We start from the raw sequence: 17,854 nt of genomic DNA, 5'->3' as shown, positions 1-17,854 counted from the left end.
GTGTGCGTGTTTTCCTTTTTGGTGTCGATCGGGTAATTGCAACGGAAGGGCAGGGCCTTATGTCTTCCGGAAATATGATATCTCTTTTAGTATTTTCTCATATAACCGGTTATCCTCGGCTTATACCTTGAATAGAGCTGTGAAGGGGCCGACATTTCTGTATTTTTCCACAAAAACAAACGTTGTTAAGCCTCTTTCTGTCATGCGAACATGGTTGTTTGCATGTTTTCGCTTTTGTACTTAATGAATGTATATATTTAAACTACAAATATCAGGAAACATTGTATTAATATTTAATGAATATCACTGTTTAGTGTCTACATGTTATTTTTCTTTAGCGGAATAAACAAAAATAATGATTTTAAAGACGTACAGTTTGGTTATTAGCACAATAAAAGACAGCACCTGTGTGAGACCCAAAGGATTCAAAGCTTTAGCTTCAACCTCCTACCTGACATTCCCTGAAACCTTGACAGAAACTAGTGCTTTTGTTGGCTGATAAAACGAGTAAAAGAGAGTAGGGAGATGGGTGCCTGGTTTATTTTATAATCATTCCTCAGGTGATGGTAGGTTTGTGTATACCGCAGTTCAGATGACTCATCTCGGTTTCTTTCAACAGCAGACATTGGTTCTATTTCCCTTTTTAATAATAGGTAAACATCTCTTCAAATGCACCAGATATGCACTATAATGTGAGTCTGTCTTTGAATTTACGTTCCAACTACACTCTTCATGTTGTTGTACTTTATCAAGCACATCTTCACAAACAATTAATTTCCATCTCTCTTTAAAGGCAGACACCGGACGTTCCTCTTCATGCTCCACCGCATGAGTAGCGCCCAGTCAGCCATAATGCATTCTTCACAGAATTAAACAGGGATTAAAATTCTAACCATCTTAAAGACCGATCAACACTCCTCTGGATAATTGCTGTATTTCAAAAGGCCTTGCAGTCCTCCTAAGGTAAACAGTTAATCAAGCGGTGCACATTCCAGTTACGAAACCAGACAGCAGGATGCCACACGTCGGCTGTTTGAGGGATGTCACCCTCTGCTGCACTGTGATTGGTCCTCAGCTCATCCAAAACAGGGGAAGGGCTGCATGTTGCCGCTTGTGACAGTATCCAAATGTCAAACAGGTGACAGGTGTTGGAAACATTCATTTGACAGCAACCTCATGGCTTAATTGGCTTAGGGCGTGGCTGAATGATACTGTATACAATGACATTAGTCAGCGCGCCAGTGTGCTACTAATGTGTAAACATTCAACTTTTCCATTCACTTACAGATAGGGGCATCAATAAACAGCAAATATTGTGTTCCTGTGCTTTGTGATTTCAAAATACATTTCTTCACAGCATTGTGCTTTTATTTTGGTCCAGTCCCTGAACATCAAGCATCCAAATGTATATCGGTTGCAAAAGACACATGGGCTCAGTGAGTTCGCAGAGCAGAAACGCTTGGTCAGTGAGGGGGTCATGACTCAGATCCGGCTGGAACCAGCCTGGCCCGGCACTCGCTGCTCCCAGAAGGTGTCTGGTTCTCCGGCCGCATGCCGCAACAACACGTCTTGAGGGTGCAACCTTACACAACACGGGGCCTCACGCGCAAGGCGACGAGAAGGCCCAGACCTGTGACATCGTGAGCATGCCCGGAGCCATGAGGTCATTAGGTCTGGACCTCGCTCGCTTCTCTAGAGACAAACAAATGAAATTAGAAACTGAAATACAATTGAATAGAAAATCAGCTGTTGAGTACTTCTCTGAGATGACATAAATTCAGAGATGATACCCCCCCCCCACCCCCCACCTCACAATTTGTCAAACCCTGGCTAGCTCCCTGATCGTGATTAACGCTCAAAGCATGTGTCTGGTTGGACGACAGCAGCGATGCAACGCAGGGACCTCTTCGCATTGCATCCTATTTGAACTATGTGAAACCAACTTTAATCGTTACTAGTTGGATTAGGGTTTAGGGCCACATTTGATTGTGTTTTTAAGAGTGCTGACTTTAATCTCAGAACTCTGAGATTAAAGTCTGAATAAAAACAGTTCTGATTTTAAAATCAGAAATCTGAGATTAAAGTCAGGATTTTTATTAAAAATTAGTATTCTGATTTTGATCTCAGAATTCTGACTTTAAACAAAAAAAAATACATGTCGCCTTAATCCTCTTCCGTATCTTAACTCAATAGATAGAGCCTAAAGTCCTGAGGAAACAGCTCTGTGTACCTTGTGATGGAAAATCTACATGTTGTATTGTTTTCTTTTGTCTATCTATGAACTTAAGTTTTGTTACTATTTTGTGTGATATATATATGTATACATTGCCTGCCTTCTATACTCCTTGTGGGTCATCTAAAGTGTGAACCTTTGAGTTTCGTGTGATGCATTTTATTGCCTGCCTCTTCCTATGTCTTCTTTATGATGTGATCTGTTTCCATGCAATCCTTTGATGTGTGGGCCTGTTCCTTGACCCCCTGGCTAGCGTTGAGGAAGCAAAAGGTTACATTGCACGGCCGCGAACCCCTTCAATGGCATCCTGGGGAGCTTCGATTGTAGAGATTACCATCTGGTAAAACAAAGCCTTTTGGTTTATTGGGGGACAGACCCTCCTCCAGAAACCAACCCAAGTGAATAAGAACTCATTACTTGGAACACTCGGTGGACTTCTCCTAGCGTACCTTTAGAGAATGAAGTGAGACGCAGGGCGAACTCCCATCTGAGGCCTCAGATTATTGTATTGTATGCCTGTTTTATTATTTGTTGATGCATATTGAGATGTATCTTTGTTCATACTTGTATTACAAATATATGTGACCAGCAATTGCCTACAAGTATTGTGTGCTTTTTGCATCTAAATATCTCACCTGTCTTAGACGCAATATCTGATAGAGAAATTGCCATGACAACCTTCATGTAGAAAACAGCATCAACCAACCAGAACATAACCAACCAACACCACAGTAATACGTCAAGACATTTCTTTATTGTGACACAGAAATCTCAAACGCCATCTGATTCTTTACATCTGTATAATCCTTTTTTTTCTTTTTAAGATGCGTTTTTCTTTTTTCGAAGTTTCTGATGTGCAGAGGTAAGACAGTAAAAGTTAATGCAACCATAAATAATTGTAATAAATATCAAGTAAATGTACAGCACACATTTCTTCATCGTAGCACGTCTGTGTATGGATATGTCCTTTATATGATCTCCCTCCCGCCCCCGTTAGGAGAAAGTAAGCGAGCATCCCTGTTAGCAGCGGTATACCTGGGGTACCCTTCAAAATAAAAGACCCAAACATTTTACCCTTCAAAATAAAAGACCCAAACATTTTAAAACTGGCAAGCAACTTAACCCCCCCCAACCCACAACACATGTTGAATAGCAATCATTGGCTGTTTTTTTTTATTAAGTTCTTTAGTTCTATTCCAAGTAAAAGTGTGTTTTTTTTTACTTCCACAAGAACATGTTTGTCGAAGGAGAAGACCTGTCGGAGCACGAGACGGACGTCGGCCGATGACGGGTCGCTTCAAGAGTTTGTAAAAAAATACCCCCCCCCCCCCCCCTCCCGCTAAACAAACAGGACGTCAACAGACCCCCCCCACATCTGCTCCTTGTCGAAGAAGAATTTCATGAAAGAATAGTGCAAAAAAAAAATCATCAGGTGAAGTGAATAAGCAATAAATTAATAAAAGCGCTTTCAAAACATAAAACTATGTACATTTATTTTCTCAGAAGTATTTTTCTTTTGAACAGTCTAAATAAAAGTCTCAGGAAAACAAAAACAAACCAACACAACAAACCCAAGCAAACGGCAAAGGCCTATTCTCCTCAGACATAAGATGATCCCACCCCAGGTATATATATATATATATATATATATATATACTCTGTGTGTATGTATATGTGTATGTGTTTGTGTATGTGTATGTGAATATGTGTGTATGTGTATCTGTTACAGTGTGACACTGGAGAGGAACCAGGGATTCTGTTTTCCACATTCAGTAGCATAGCACACAAGCAGCTATGGGGCGACACCTCCCCCCCCCCCCCCCGCGCCTTATAAAAGCAACACAGGGGCTTCCAAAGGGAGAGCGAAGTCCGGACCCTGGGGACTGGGGGACAAGCTCAGTGAGGACCCCGCAAAGTCCGGAACCTGGGGGGGCCAGGGGTCTAACTCAGTGAGGACCCCCTCGTCGGACCGAACTGCGCTGCCAGATATTTCTAAACCAACCTGACAAACTGGAGAGAAAAGTCGATAAATATACCTCATAATTTTTCGTTACAACTAAATACCATTTTCTTCAGAGACTAAAATAGGGTCACGGATTATATCGGCAGATGAGTTGGATTTCCCGTTGGTGGTTCATCTTCCGTTTTCTTGTGACGGTCGGTGTCACGTTGTCCTTCTGTACTCAGAGTGGGCGTCTCTCGCTCTGCCTGCTCAGAGCTGCGGTGGTGAACCGACGGCGTCAGGACACTTCACCAGTTCCTCGAGCACGACTAGAGCGACCGCCCTCACAGCCCTGGAGGGTATTTCTGACACACACACACACGCTGACACACACACTTCCAGTGTCCGCCTCTCTAGCGAGAAGTACCAGGGGTAAAGGCTCGTCACACAGGAGGGCTCACAGGGAGGCAGAGGGAGGCAGCGAGGTTGAAGCATTTGCAGATTAAAGCAAGCTGTATCGTTTCCTGGAGCACAGCGCAATTCAAAGAGAGAGAGAGAGAGAGTGCAGAGAGAGAGAGAGTGCAGAGAGAGAGAGAGAGAGAGAGAGTGCAGAGAGAGAGAGAGAGAGAGAGAGAGAGAGAGAGAGAGAGAGAGAGAGAGAGAGAGAGAGTGCAGAGAGAGAGAGAGTGCGGAGAGAGCAGAGAGAGAGAGCAGAGAGAGAGAGAGAGAGAGAGAGAGAGAGAGAGAAAAGTCCACTTGCCAGTGGACATACATTTTTAAAGTGCCTACAGAGCTCAACATAACCTTGTAGTGCTCAACCTTGTGAGGCAGTGGACCTAGCCTGCATGAAGGGGGGATAGTATCAGGGAAGCTTCTATCAGAAAAAAAAAAAGTAATATCAAAGTAATATCGGAAATACTTTGTAGTAGTACTGCACCGTGTCACAGTTTCAAACCCTTGTGGTGGCTACTTCAATACTAAGTGCAACCAGAACACACAAACACACACACACGCACACACGCGCACACACCCATCGATCAAAGTCAGCCGTGTCTGACCCTCACCTGGGAATTCCCCTCCAGCAAAATGTTGCAACGTCTAAAAGATGCAAAAACAGTTGATGGGGACGGCGCAGAATGGAAGAGAACAAAAACAAAGCAAAACCATGTCAGAGCATCGGGGCAGCACCCACGAGCGGTCTGCCAAGGGGAGGGGGGGAGGAGTCAGACGTAAGGTGGAGGGAGGGGGCGGGGCCAGCGCCTAGCCACTGAGTGGGTCCTCGCGGTAGTGGATGGCGTAGCGGAGCTTCTCCAGCATGGCTTCCAGGGACGTGTACTGGGGCAGCTTCACCATGAACATGCACGTCTCTACCCGGATGTAGCGCGAGTCTGGCGAGCCTGCACACAGACACAGACACACATGCACACGCACACACGCACGCACAGTAAAATTAGGAAATGTGAATGGGATGACAGCAGTCGTGTCCGTTGCGTTCATGTGCCCACATACTCTTCCCCATGTTTGTCGCACTTGGCACCAAAGACACGGTCGGTAATATGTGCTGAACGAGATGAGCCTGGCTATCATTAGATAAATCTGGATCCTTCTCGCTCTTGTCTCACCCCCTTGTAAAATACTCGATGTGCGAAGACCGTGATTCATTCACTCCACTGATAGACACACTGAATCAGGCCGGTGGGTGGGCACCAGCGAGGAGAATAGACTGTGGAACTTTTGTGAGCTCAATGAAATCGTCTTATCCTGATTTGCGACTTGGGTTATTCAATAAAGTCCATCTAAAATAAGTGCATTATATGCGTGACACAGATATGTTAGCTTGGCTATTCAAATATAGAGCTGATATTATGATCAGTATATTGTGATTGCTGACTTTATTGAAAAGGCGTGGGCTAGGAGGAATGGGTCAATTTATATTTACTGTGTTTATCCGGTGCCGGATGTATTGTATTGTATTTGTATCGTGATTGTGTATGTACTACAGTTTTTGTGTAGTTATATCAGTGTCTTGTTATCCTGTGTGGGATGGACCAGTTGTTTGGCATGACACGAAAAGAAACAATCACTCAAAACAGTGTGTGTCAGTGGCGTCAAGGCAGGGGCGATAATGCCTTCAGAAATCAAATCATTCTCGGAATGCCTCAGTTTCTTCTAAAAGCAGCAAAACAAAGTTGTCCCGAGTTTCTCAAAGCCTCCTGGCTTCCACACGGTGTACCTGATAAACGCAGCGCACATGAGGTCATGGGAGTTCACACAGCATAGTTAAGATGACATGGTTCCACATGAAGGATCTTTTACATTCCTTTCATACGGGGCCCAGCGTCGGCGTCTGTAGCCCGTAAAGGTTTGAGTTTGGACTTTCCTGGACCCTGTTTCAAGGAGCAGGTTAGAATAAGTTTCAATATGAACCTGAACTCTGACTACCGCGAGTGCCTCCTTGGCTGTCTGTGGTGTTTTTGGTTTTCAGAACAGACGATCCAATGTTGATCTCAGATAGGGTGAACGTGAAAACAGCTGGCTCCAATCACACCATAAAAATGTGTTATTTGCAAGTGGTCACTGCTATTCCAGTGCTGTTACAGGTTGAAACCCAGGCTGGCTCACTGGCACTACATCAACACAAATCGGCTGGCTCTGCAAAACTAGCTGAAGCCAAGAGTGTTCAACAGTTATTGTCTGAGGCTTGTCTTGGTGATAAAAAATAACTAAATGTGTATTTCCCATATTCATCCATTTCTTCTTGGAGATAGGTGGAGCTCTAGTCGAACCAACAGCTGAGAGTAGTGACCTACATTACAACGGCATCGATTCTGTCTACAAAACAACGGTAATACAGTCTATTCAAGTTTTCAAGTTCATCTCCTGTCGTTTTCTGAGTCTCAAAAAGTATGAGTTATGACCTGGGTCTGCCCCGGGCACACAGCAGGCGTTGCCATGGTAGCTGAACTCAGAGTGCTCTAAGCTTGGTATCTCGGTAAAACAAAAAGTCTGGCTTTCCCTGAATTCCGACTCAACATATATTATCCGATTAACCGGGAAATCCGGCTTCTTGGAACAGGGCCCTGGTGCATCTCAAGGAGTGTGGCTGTTGAACTGCTCCATCCTCTGTTTGAACTGTATTGTGTTACTTGTCGTCTGCGGAGACTTTACGTGTCTTGTTATGCTGTTGTATCTTATCCCCGGACACCTTGGTAACTGATGCTTAACCTCAGAGCCTCCTGGTAACATAATGGTAATCAACAATAGAAAATTAACAGAACCACACACACACACACGCACACACACACCAGTGGGACCCTTACCGGCGGCTCCGTCCGGGGGGGCGATCTTCATGGGGTAGGGGGGCACGTGGGCGGTGTCGGGGCCCCCGTCCTTGCAGGGGCAGGTGAAGGGGATACGCTCCTGGTTGCAGGCGAACTTGATGAACTTGCAGAGCTCCTCCTGAGTGAACATCTCCAGCGCCGCCCAGAAGAACTCGATGTGAGGGTCCGTCTCCATCAGACCCACCTGGTACATGGTGTGGGCCTGAGGCGCGTGCATACACACACACACACACACACACACACACACACACACACACACACACACACACACACACAAAACAAAAAGAAGGTTGGAAAAACAACCAGAATAATCCTTTAATCAATGACAAAGCATTTGTGTGTGTACATGTGTGTCTCTGTATGTGTGTGTCTCAGTGTGCATGTGGGTGTGCGTCTCAGTGGGTGTGTGCGTGTGTGTCTCAGTGTGTGTGTGTGTGTGTGTGTCGGTGTGTGTCTCAGTGTGTGCGTGTGCGTCTCAGTGTGTGTGTGTGTCGGTGTGAGTCTCAGTGTGTGTGTCTCTTTGTGAGTGTTCCTGGTGTGTGTGTGCGTGTGTCTCAGAGTGTGTGTGTGTGTCTCTTTATGAGTGTCCGTGTTCCCGTTGTGTGTGTGTGTGTCTCTGTGTGTGTGTGTGTGTCTCTCTGTGAGTGTCCCCGGTGTGTGTGTGTCTCAGTGTGTGTGTGTCTCTCTGTGAGTGTCCCCGGTGTGTGTGTGTGTGTCTCAATGTGTGTGTGTGTGTCTCTCTGTGAGTGTTCTCGGTGTGTGTGTGTGCCTGTCTCTCTGTGAGTGTCCCCGGTGTGTATGTGTGTGTGTCTCAGTGTGTGTGTGTGTCTCTCTGTGAGTGTTCCCGGTGTGTGTGTGTGTGTGTCTCTCTGTGAGTGTTCCCGGTGTGTGTGTGTGTGTGTGTGTGTGTGTGTGTGTCTCAGTGTGTGTGTGTGTGTGTGTCTCTCTGTGAGTGTCCCCGGTGTGTGTGTGTGTGTGTGTGTGTCTCTCTGTGAGTGTCCCCGGTGTGTATGTGTGTGTGTGTGTGTGTGTCTCAGTGTGTGTGTGTGTGTGTGTCTCTCTGTGAGTGTTCCCGGTGTGTGTGTGTGTGTGTGTGTGTGTGTGTGTGTGTCTCTGTGTGTGTGTGTGTGTGTGTGTGTCTCAGTGTGTGTGTGTGTGTGTGTCTCTCTGTGAGTGTCCCCGGTGTGTGCGGCGTTGCCCCGCGTTACCTTCAGGAACTCCAGGTGGATGTAGGGCAGGCCGCAGGTGCGCAGCTCGGCCTCCAGGGGGCTGAGCATTGTGAGCATCTGTAGGGGGATGATGGAGGCCAGGCCGGCGCGCACCGCGTTCATGCACTCGGCGTTCTGCAGCTCGCGCAGCCGCAGCGCACGCACCGCCCGCGCATACTCCCCCCTGTTCTCCCAGCTGGAGACACACACACAAAGACACACACACACACACAAAGAGACACACACACACACACACAAAGAGACACACACACACACACAAAGAGAGAGACACACAAACACACAACAAAGAGACACACACACACACAAAGAGGGAGACACACACGCACACACACACACAAAGAGAGACACACTCACACACACACAAAGAGAGACACTCGCACACACACACAAAGAGAGACACACACGCACACACACACACAATGTCAAATTCAGAATATAATCAGCACTATTTCACTTAACCAACAGAATTACTCGCCTCAAGAGGCCCTTCGTTTATTAGAGTTGACGAATAATAACTTTAATGAATTCCAGTCTGGCCTTGGCCGGCCCAGCAGTTGATTTCAAATAAGGGCGTGGCCTTGCGTTGCCCTACGACCTTACTCCAGCCAATGGGATGCGACGACTGTTTCGCCCTTGCTCCGTTGGCCCCTGCGAATTCGCTCGGAGCTTTTTTTCTGATCGCTCCGCAGATTTCTCCGCCTTTTTTCGGTCCTCCCCGTTCGCCACGAACCGATTCTGATCAGGCGAGTCCCAAGAGGCTACGGAACGGCTGCGGGACCACCCAAAGGACAGGACCCCCCTGAACAAACCCCACCTCTAAAGAAACCGGACCCCCACCGCAACGTTCACAGGGCTCCGACCGTTACCCAGAATTCTCCCCACCGCCCCTCATCGCTGCGTCGCCGCCGGCTACCTGACGGCGATGTTGTGGCCGCCTTGACAGAGCTCCACCACCTCCCCAGTCATGGTGACGTAGGTGAAGGTGCAGCAGGGCCCGCCGGGGGAGTCGGGACTCTCCCCTGTGTGGTACTGGGACGAGATCTCCGCACACAGGGCGTCCATCTCCCCCTCGTCTCCCACCTGCAGGGAGAGAGGGAGGGGGGGGGAGGGAGGAAGGGAGGGAGGGAGGGAGAATGAGAAAAACCCTGGAGCCTATTTGAGTCATTACTGACTGACTGACTGACTGACTGACTGACTGACTGACTGACTGACTGACTAGAGAGAGAGATCACAGCCTTGTTCCCAGAGACATTGTATGCCTTCGTTGTTCTCACCCTCCCCTGAAAGAAACTTTGGAGGACAGCGTCAGGAAAGGGACTAAATGTAAAGGTTGGAGGAAGGGACGTTGGTTGGATATATTGTTTTTTTAATGTTAAACAAACACAGGGAGCGAGCACGGTCAACTTTATTATCTATTAAACTCCATCGCCTACTTTGAGCTCATGGTGTCTTCAAGGGTACGACTCAATGGCGGAACCAGGAGATGGGATTGGCGTTTGTGATGGAAATACAAATGTTGTTTATACGTATTATACGTATGTTTATTCATTTGAGCTTTGTTTTTTATTCCTTGTATTATCCAGCTATGGATATTATCTAGCTTGATAACTAGTGAAAACTAGTGTTATCCAGCCCCTCTTTGTTCTTAATCTTTTGCTTGTCGTAAACAGGTCACCAAAAGCCGTGGCCCCCTCATAAATATATCTGCTTGGCGAGAGGATGCACTAAATATCTCCCCCTCCTTTGAAGCAAGGACAAACTGTCTTCCAGAGAGGGGCAGACACTGTGCCTCCTTCCCCTTAAGACAATAGAGGGTACACCGTGTTCCAGGACAACAGGCTCGCCCTGCTAGAGAGGAGTGTACACTTACATTAAAATAGGTTATTCCTCCAACACTATTTGTGCGTTTTGTTTTACATTTGGAAGTCTCATCTAAGCTCATCCAGTCCTAGACGCGCTCATCTCCTAATGTAACTGCTTGCTGGGCGCAGCGGTCGGGCGACCTACGCTCTCGAACTTCTTGACGTAGTTGTAGGTGAGCAGGTCGGCGTCCTGCAGGTCGTGCTCGGGGTCCAGGGGCTGGCCCACCAGGCCCTTCCAGAAGGAGGCCAGCAGGTCCAGGGGCAGGGGCACGTCGGCGCGGATGGCGATGCCCAGCAGCTGGCCCAGGAAGTGCAGAAGCTGCTCCTCGGCGTAGCTGATGGGACAGGGCGTCAGGATGTACTTCCCCTGGGGAGGGCGAGGAGAGAGAGGTCAGCGGGGAAACAAGAGAAACGTGCACACACGCGCAACGTCGTGAGGTCACTTTGAATTCCATTTTACATTTAGATCTAGGGGATTTTGCTGACGGTTTTTTCCAAAGCGACTTACAACCATTCATTCACATATTGACATACAGACGGCGGAGTCAACCACACAGGGCGAAAGCCAGCTCATCAGGTGCCTTGCTCAGGGACACCTCGACACTCGGAGGAGCCGGGAATCACACTTGCAACCTTCCGGTCACCAGTCAACCGGCTCTACCTCCTGAGCTACTGTCGCCCTAAATGATCGGGATTTGGATAGATTGCGATTGGATTCCAAGAAATTTCCAATGCGATAGATATGCTGGGGTTTTAGGCCTGATACTAAAGCAGCCCAGCATAGAACATGGACTAATCAACCACACATGTCTCATATGGACATGAATTGGAACATCGCGTTCTACTCAAGATAAGAGGAAACAAACGGCACAGAGGAACGTTAAACAACGTGCTGTTTCCCAGAACATCCAATCATTTTTCCTCCTAGGCGGTCGCCTGAAAGGCGAAACTGAAACCACCCCTGCCTCACACAGAATAACAACAACAACCGACCAAGTGGGTGGCTCACACATCACTCATAAGGTGTGGGCCCGCCTACCTTGTTGCGATTGGCTGCCGCGCTGGGGCAGGGCAGCAGCAGAGACAGGGCCGAGCTCTGCAGCTCCTTGCACACCTGCCACAGGAAGTGTCTGAAGGAGCCGCCTGGAGGGGGGAGAAGGAGGGAGAACACCGCCATGAACACCGTCAGATTGAGGGAAAACACCGGATTTCTGGAGAGGTTCGGTAGAGCTAGGGCTAGGGGTGATACCATGCCATCAGGTGTGAGTGTGATTAGCCATTGCAAGCCATTTCCTGGGTTTTAGTGACATCACAAGTGGGAGTGTCCACCTCCTCGATGTATGATCGATAGACCTCCTAGATGTTGCAAATGTGGCAACATTTGCTACAGCCCACGGGCTAGGCTGGTAGCCTGATCTATCCAGTGTGAATCCCGGTGGACACGCCCACTTATGATGTCACTAAAACACAGGAAAAAAGGCAGATTTTCCTGGGAGGTGGAGCACCGTACTCACTGGTGCCGTGTACCTCCTCCCCGGTGAAGCGGATGTTGAAGGCGTAGGTGGGGTCCCCCCCGCTGGCCAGTTTGACGCAGAGCTGCGAGGAGGGCACGCAAGACAGCTGGCGGGCCGCCTGGCAGAAGTACGTGTTCTCTGAGGACCGGATCTCCCCTACGGACCACACGTGTACGTTATATGGGCGGCATGCGGCTCAGGAGGCAGAGCGGGTTGACTAGTAACCGGAAGGTTGCTGGTTCGATCCCCGGCTCCTCCCAGCCGAGTGTCGAGGTGTCCCTGAGCAAGACGCTAAGGTCTTGTCTAGGTTGACACCGCCGTCGGTGTGTGAATGTGTGTATTAAGGGTTGCGTGTCGTTTTGGACAAAAGTGTGTGCAAAATGTTAGGTAATTATACACACGCACGCACATTCATATCTTTCAATTATGCATTTATCTGCGTGAAGTCTCTCTCTCACGCACACACACACACACACACACACACACTTTACCAATAATATTAATGTGTATGCACTTTATTGCCTAATCTCCTGCATGACGGTCTATGCAGGTATGTCAATGTTTGAGCTAGGGAGCATAAAGAGACAGAAGCCGTGCGGTGTGTCTGATCACGGCGGTGTTGGGCAAAGGAACAGGCTCGACAGGGCGCCTACCTCCCACGATCTCCAGGGGGTCCAGGGTGATCTCGGGGGCAGCGTGGTCGGCCGTACGCTGGACGGTGGCGTTCAGCACTCGGTTCATAACAGTCACCTTGGTGTCGTAGTACACCAGCCCTGAGGCGAGAAGGATGGGAGGCAGGGTTTGTCATCGGTCAACACTTTACCTCAGACTGGTCAGGCAGGGCATGATAATTAAAGTAAAGTAAAGTAATAAAATTGTAAAAAAATATATACATCTATATTGTTATAAAAATAAAATAACAGTGTATATCTTGTTGTTGACAAATAAATTGGATTTTCAGGTTTGACATTTTAAGGTTGATTTTCTTTCATAACTCCCAAACCAAATGCCAAAGTGGCATCAAATTTTGGCATTTCCATATTCAGCATAAAACACTAATATAAAAAGGAGAGATGGCACAGAACGACGTCCCCCCTCCTGCATCTTAACTGTCAGGGATACTTCAGGGACCTCAATTATTTTTGACCCTCAACAAGACCCTCACATTCTGTTGCAATGAATTCATAACGTCAGCTGTAAGGGCAAGGGATTCCTTTTTCCCCCGTAAACTTAGAAAATGTGGTCCAGAGTATAAAACCAGTCACTCCCGGCAAATCCCTAAAACAGCCTTTCCACAGCATCACAATTGCTTTCCCATTCATATACACTGGAATATAATGATGGCGCTTCATATGCTAAAGTGGCGTTTCTTGTGAGAAAATCTAATTATGGTGTGAAACAAATCGACCAATTGGTGCGTGCTGGGGCATTAGGATATGAGTGGAGGAGGTAGAATTGCAACTTTAGTTTATCATGGTACTTTGGTCAATTGGTCAATGTTGACCAATTCATTAGGACCAATTAAAAATGACAATCTCAGAATTGGTCAAAACCAATGTGCTATACACGTTACACGAACAAAATCCCTTCATCAACCTTCATTATCACTATGGAAGAGGGGGAGAACTGGTTGTTGGGGGGGTGGGGGGCACCTTTGGCTTCACACAGCAGCGCGGCGATGCTGTTCTGGTAGGTGTGTGTCTGCCGCAGCTCCACCAGGGGCAGGAAGAAGCTCTCCAGGGTGTTGTTGAGGGACTGCAGCAGAGCGAAGCGCAGACGAAGGCTCTCTACGGGCACGTCTGGGGGCGGGAGACGGAGGAACACAACGGCTTAGGTCAGTTTGCGGACGCACACACAGGGAAGACTTCGGAAGAAAGCGCTGTGTCAGTGTGTCAGTGTGTGATTGTGTTTCCGTGTGTGTCTGTGTTTCTGTGTGTGTCAGTGTTTCTGTGTGTGTATGTGTGTTTCTGTGTGTGTATCTGTGTGTGTATCTGTGTGTGTGTGTGTGTGTGTGTGTTTCTGCGTGTGTGTGTTTCTGTGTGTGTGTTGCTGTGTGTTTCTCTGTGTGTGTGTGTGTGTGAGTTTCTGTGTGTGTGTGTGTGATTTTCTGTGTGTGTGTGTGAGTTTCTGTGTGTGTCTGTGGGGGTGCGTGTGTGTGTGTGTGTTTGTGTGTGTTTCAGTTTCTTTGTCAGTGTGTCTGTGCGTGTGCGTTTGCGTGCGTGTGTGTGTGTACTAACTGAGCAGGCAGGCCACGCGTGGGTCGGCTCCGTCGCTGGGCTCCAGGTAGACCTCGTGGGGGTGCAGCCTGGCCGGGGTTATGGCCAGGTGCCGGCACAGCCTGTTGATGTACTGGACCAGGGCCACATCCATCTCTAGGCCCCACTTGCGGCTGGCCTTCTGGGCGTGGCGGGTGTCTATGCACGTGCACCTAGGGGTGGAACACCAGGCACGACGTGTCAACGATAACGGCGTTGCCGGGGTGCTCCGTTCTGCCCTCCCCCCCGTCACGGCTCCTTGCAGGCTTGCTATTCCTATACGTTGGTGACCTTTCTCTAAACAGTTGTGAGTGTTCTTTAGCTCCCTGATCCTTACACAACGTCGGCACTTCGTATGAAAAGGGGATATCGATAAATATGGGGAGCACATTGTACGGCGTACTTCATTCAGCACATTAGTCAGGACGATTAGTGTTGTCATTTCTGGGTTTTAGTTAGCTCCTGCTTTCTGTTGCAGTGTTATTTCTTTGTTTTTTACGAGGTTTTACGTAATCGGTTAGGTATGTGTTTGGGCATAGCTCACAGCACAATAGCCCTGGCGTGTGAGTGGCTGTGAAACCTGACCGTGGTTCAGCTCTCCGGGGGTCTGCGTGTGAGGGAGAGGTTGTGCAGTGAGGGTCCACGCTGCCGCGTCTCACCTTTCAAAGTGGAGGTCGTAACCGCAGGCCAGGATCGCCCTCCACACGCTACGGACCTCCTGCTTGGCTCGGTCCATCGCAAACTTGTGGAATCCTTCCAGGGTGAGGAACTTCTCCTCTGGCACTGGGAGAACACCCGTAGGGAAGCATTGGAGGAAGGCTTCATAATGTTAATGTTCGTAACGTCCTGCAATGATCCGTAAAATGCCATCTCCTAACTAAAGAATGAAGGGAGCCCGTATCCCTTCACTGACTGACCATTTCACAAGCTCGGTCGTATCGTTTCTTAATAAAATGTGTAATATGAGCTAACCTAATCAACTGAAAATATCCTCCCCACTACATTTACATCATCTAGCAGACGCTTTTATCCCAAGAGACTAAGAGTTCACACACACATCCACACGACGACAGCAGTGTCCACCATGCAAGGTGACAGCCGGCTCGTCGGGAGCAGTCAGGGTGAGGCGTCTCGCTCAGAGACACCTCGACCCTCGGGGACCGAACTAGCAACCTTCCGATTACAACTCTACCTCCTGAGCTAAGCCGACCCTATCCAATGGTAGATGGTTATTCATAGACTGGGAGCAGATGAACCCAGCGGTGACCTCGCCACCCTACCTTCAGGCTTCTTGGCGGGAGACTTCTCCACGTCCTTCTCGTCGGGCCGAGACTTCTCTGGAGACTTTGGCTTCAGGACCGTCTTCTTCTCGCACAGTGCAGTCCTGATGGACCGGGACATTCCTCCGTAAGGACAGGTGTGTGTGTGTGTGTGTGTGTGTGTGTGTGTGTGTGTGTGTGTGTGTGTGTGTGTGTGTCAAGTCTATCTGCAAGCGCATGCATGTCTGCATACGGCGATTCAATCGCGTTTTAAAACATTCATTACATTTGCATTTCTACAGTGATAAAAGAACAACTACTGATGCCATCCAAAGTTACAATTCCCTTTCCCATCCTGTGCCGGGACGTATTTTAATTGAGAACTTTGCAGCTCACGTGGAGCCACTTAATGACACTGAAATGAAATGCCATTAAATCCTGCGCACGTGTACGTGGTGCACACACCGCACGCCAGGGCAGCGGGGACAGAAGGGCTCCTGACCTGACACAGTTGAGCACCGACTTCTCTTTGGCGGCGGGCTTGCTGACGGGCCTCTTGGTGCTCACCACCTTGCCCTGGTGCTGCTCCTTGCCCGCCTTGCTGTACTTGTTCTTGTTGGGCTTGGAGGTGCCGTACTTTCGCAGGATCTGGGAATATGGAAAGCAGGCTCAGGTTTTTTTTTTTTTTTTAATCGAAGCCGCCTTAGGTAAGATTGCTGCTCCCTCCCTATGGATCAATTATGGGAACCAATCGTGGAAGAGAAGCCCTGATTTGTCCGAAATGCTCTGTGAGATATTCAAAACAGATATTGCTGAACGATAACCAGCCATGTATTATCACACTCCGCTCCCAAACAACAGCTCTTGTATCTTACCTACAGCACCTTTAAACCGTGTTGCACTTTATTATCTCCTACCTGCGTCAGCTGGTCGTCGAGCACTTTCTTGGGCGGTCGAGCGTGCGTGAAGAAGACGTGCAGCAGGTTGCCGGGCGTCTGGGCGCTGATCTGCTCCTTGCTCAGGTAGATGTCTGACACCTTGGCCGGCTTGACGGGCGTGAGGCTGAGCATCTGCTCCGAGTGGACGCAGCTCTTGAAGATGTCCGTCAGGACGTCCCGTGCACCCGGCACCAGCTTGTCCCCTAGGAAGGGGAACACAACACCAGTGAGTGCGTCCTGCAGCTGCAGGGAGAATGGAGTCATGGGTGGATGGTTCTGACCTCCAACCCCTTAATAAAGAGCATGTCTAGAGAGAGGGAGAGCGAGAGACGGAGAATGCATGGAGACAAACCTCTCAGGGACTTGTCCAGGAAGTAGTCCTCCAGCGCCGAGCTGCCCTGGGTGTCGAACAGGCTCTGGTTAACGCTGGACGCGGTGAGGATCTCCTCGCTCGTCAGCTCCATCAGCTCCTCCTCGCCCTCCAGGCTGGACAGGCCGATCAGGTCACTGCTGTTGAAGAGGCTGGCGCGGATCTTCTCCACCTTGGCGCGGGAACGCACCTAAGGAAAAAAAGGATGAAGGTTAACAGTCTTCCAGCGCCAGTTTTCCACACTCTACAAACTAAGTGAGGTGTGCATAATCAATCCCAGATGGGTAATCCTGGGTTCTCGTGCGTGAACCACCCACCTCTATGACGGCGTAGCCCTTGATGGGGCGGGCCAGGACCACGTGGCTGTCCATGGAGGTGACGGTGTACATGGAGCCTCCGTCGGACACCGACGCCGCGTCCCCGCTCTCGGGGGTCTCCCCCAGGCTGCCCAGACTGCCCAGGCTCCCCGTGCTGCACAGGGAGATGTCCAGGCTCTCCTGGCTCGACACGTTCTGGGGCTCCATGGGGCCCGGCGGGGGGTAGCCCACGGCGGAGGCGTTGGCGGCGGCGGCGGCGTTCTGCCCCGGGGGCAGGCCGGCCAGCAGCTCCTGGTCCACCGACAGCTCGCTGGTGGTGCGCGAGACCCCCTGGGAGGAGCTGCAGATGGAGGTCTGGCTGGTGGAGGCCGAGGCGCTCACGCTCATGGCGGGCGTGGCGCTGCTGGAGCTGTCGGGGCTCTCGGGACCCCCGGCCGAGGGCCGCTCCGGCTGCTCGGGCCCCCCCGGCTTGCCGTCCTGGGGGCTGCAGAGCCGCACGGCGGCGGCCGGCTTGGGCCTCTTGGGCACCTCCTCCTGCAGGGGGATGAAGATCTCGTCCTTGAACAGCCCGCCGTGGGCGTTGCAGGCGCGGCG

The 17,854-nt window shown here is 49.5% G+C and overlaps 1 protein-coding gene across 4 annotated transcripts in view; it reads right to left on the bottom strand.

Moving 5' to 3' along the window:
* Positions 1 to 4,746: 4,746 nt before the first annotated feature.
* The window catches only part of hectd4 (HECT domain E3 ubiquitin protein ligase 4), a 55,330-nt gene continuing 42,222 nt past the window's right edge, over positions 4,747 to 17,854 (bottom strand). For 2 of the 4 annotated variants that reach the window (XM_079740291.1, XM_079740292.1), the window contains exons 60-75: positions 17,261 to 17,854; positions 16,926 to 17,133; positions 16,553 to 16,776; positions 16,138 to 16,283; positions 15,657 to 15,760; positions 15,036 to 15,195; positions 14,359 to 14,549; positions 13,774 to 13,920; positions 12,775 to 12,894; positions 12,122 to 12,277; positions 11,647 to 11,750; positions 10,753 to 10,974; positions 9,659 to 9,825; positions 8,725 to 8,920; positions 7,496 to 7,718; positions 4,747 to 5,572 (exon numbers count right to left, since the gene is read on the bottom strand). The exon at positions 17,261 to 17,854 is cut by the window's right edge and continues 881 nt beyond it. In XM_079740291.1, the coding sequence (XP_079596417.1) occupies positions 5,436 to 5,572; positions 7,496 to 7,718; positions 8,725 to 8,920; positions 9,659 to 9,825; positions 10,753 to 10,974; positions 11,647 to 11,750; positions 12,122 to 12,277; positions 12,775 to 12,894; positions 13,774 to 13,920; positions 14,359 to 14,549; positions 15,036 to 15,195; positions 15,657 to 15,760; positions 16,138 to 16,283; positions 16,553 to 16,776; positions 16,926 to 17,133; positions 17,261 to 17,854 (3,099 nt within the window). In that variant the 3' untranslated portion in view covers positions 4,747 to 5,435. The remainder of the gene's footprint in view (positions 5,573 to 7,495; positions 7,719 to 8,724; positions 8,921 to 9,658; positions 9,826 to 10,752; positions 10,975 to 11,646; positions 11,751 to 12,121; positions 12,278 to 12,774; positions 12,895 to 13,773; positions 13,921 to 14,358; positions 14,550 to 15,035; positions 15,196 to 15,656; positions 15,761 to 16,137; positions 16,284 to 16,552; positions 16,777 to 16,925; positions 17,134 to 17,260) is intronic. The other 2 variants (XM_079740294.1, XM_079740293.1) reach the window with 2 other exon arrangements.

The sequence above is a fragment of the Pollachius pollachius genome (genome assembly GCF_949987615.1).
Source record: "Pollachius pollachius genome assembly, chromosome: 1".
Classification (NCBI taxonomy): domain Eukaryota; kingdom Metazoa; phylum Chordata; class Actinopteri; order Gadiformes; family Gadidae; genus Pollachius; species Pollachius pollachius.
Note: the sequence above shows the minus strand (reverse complement) of the source record. Positions and strands in the feature narration are given on the sequence as shown.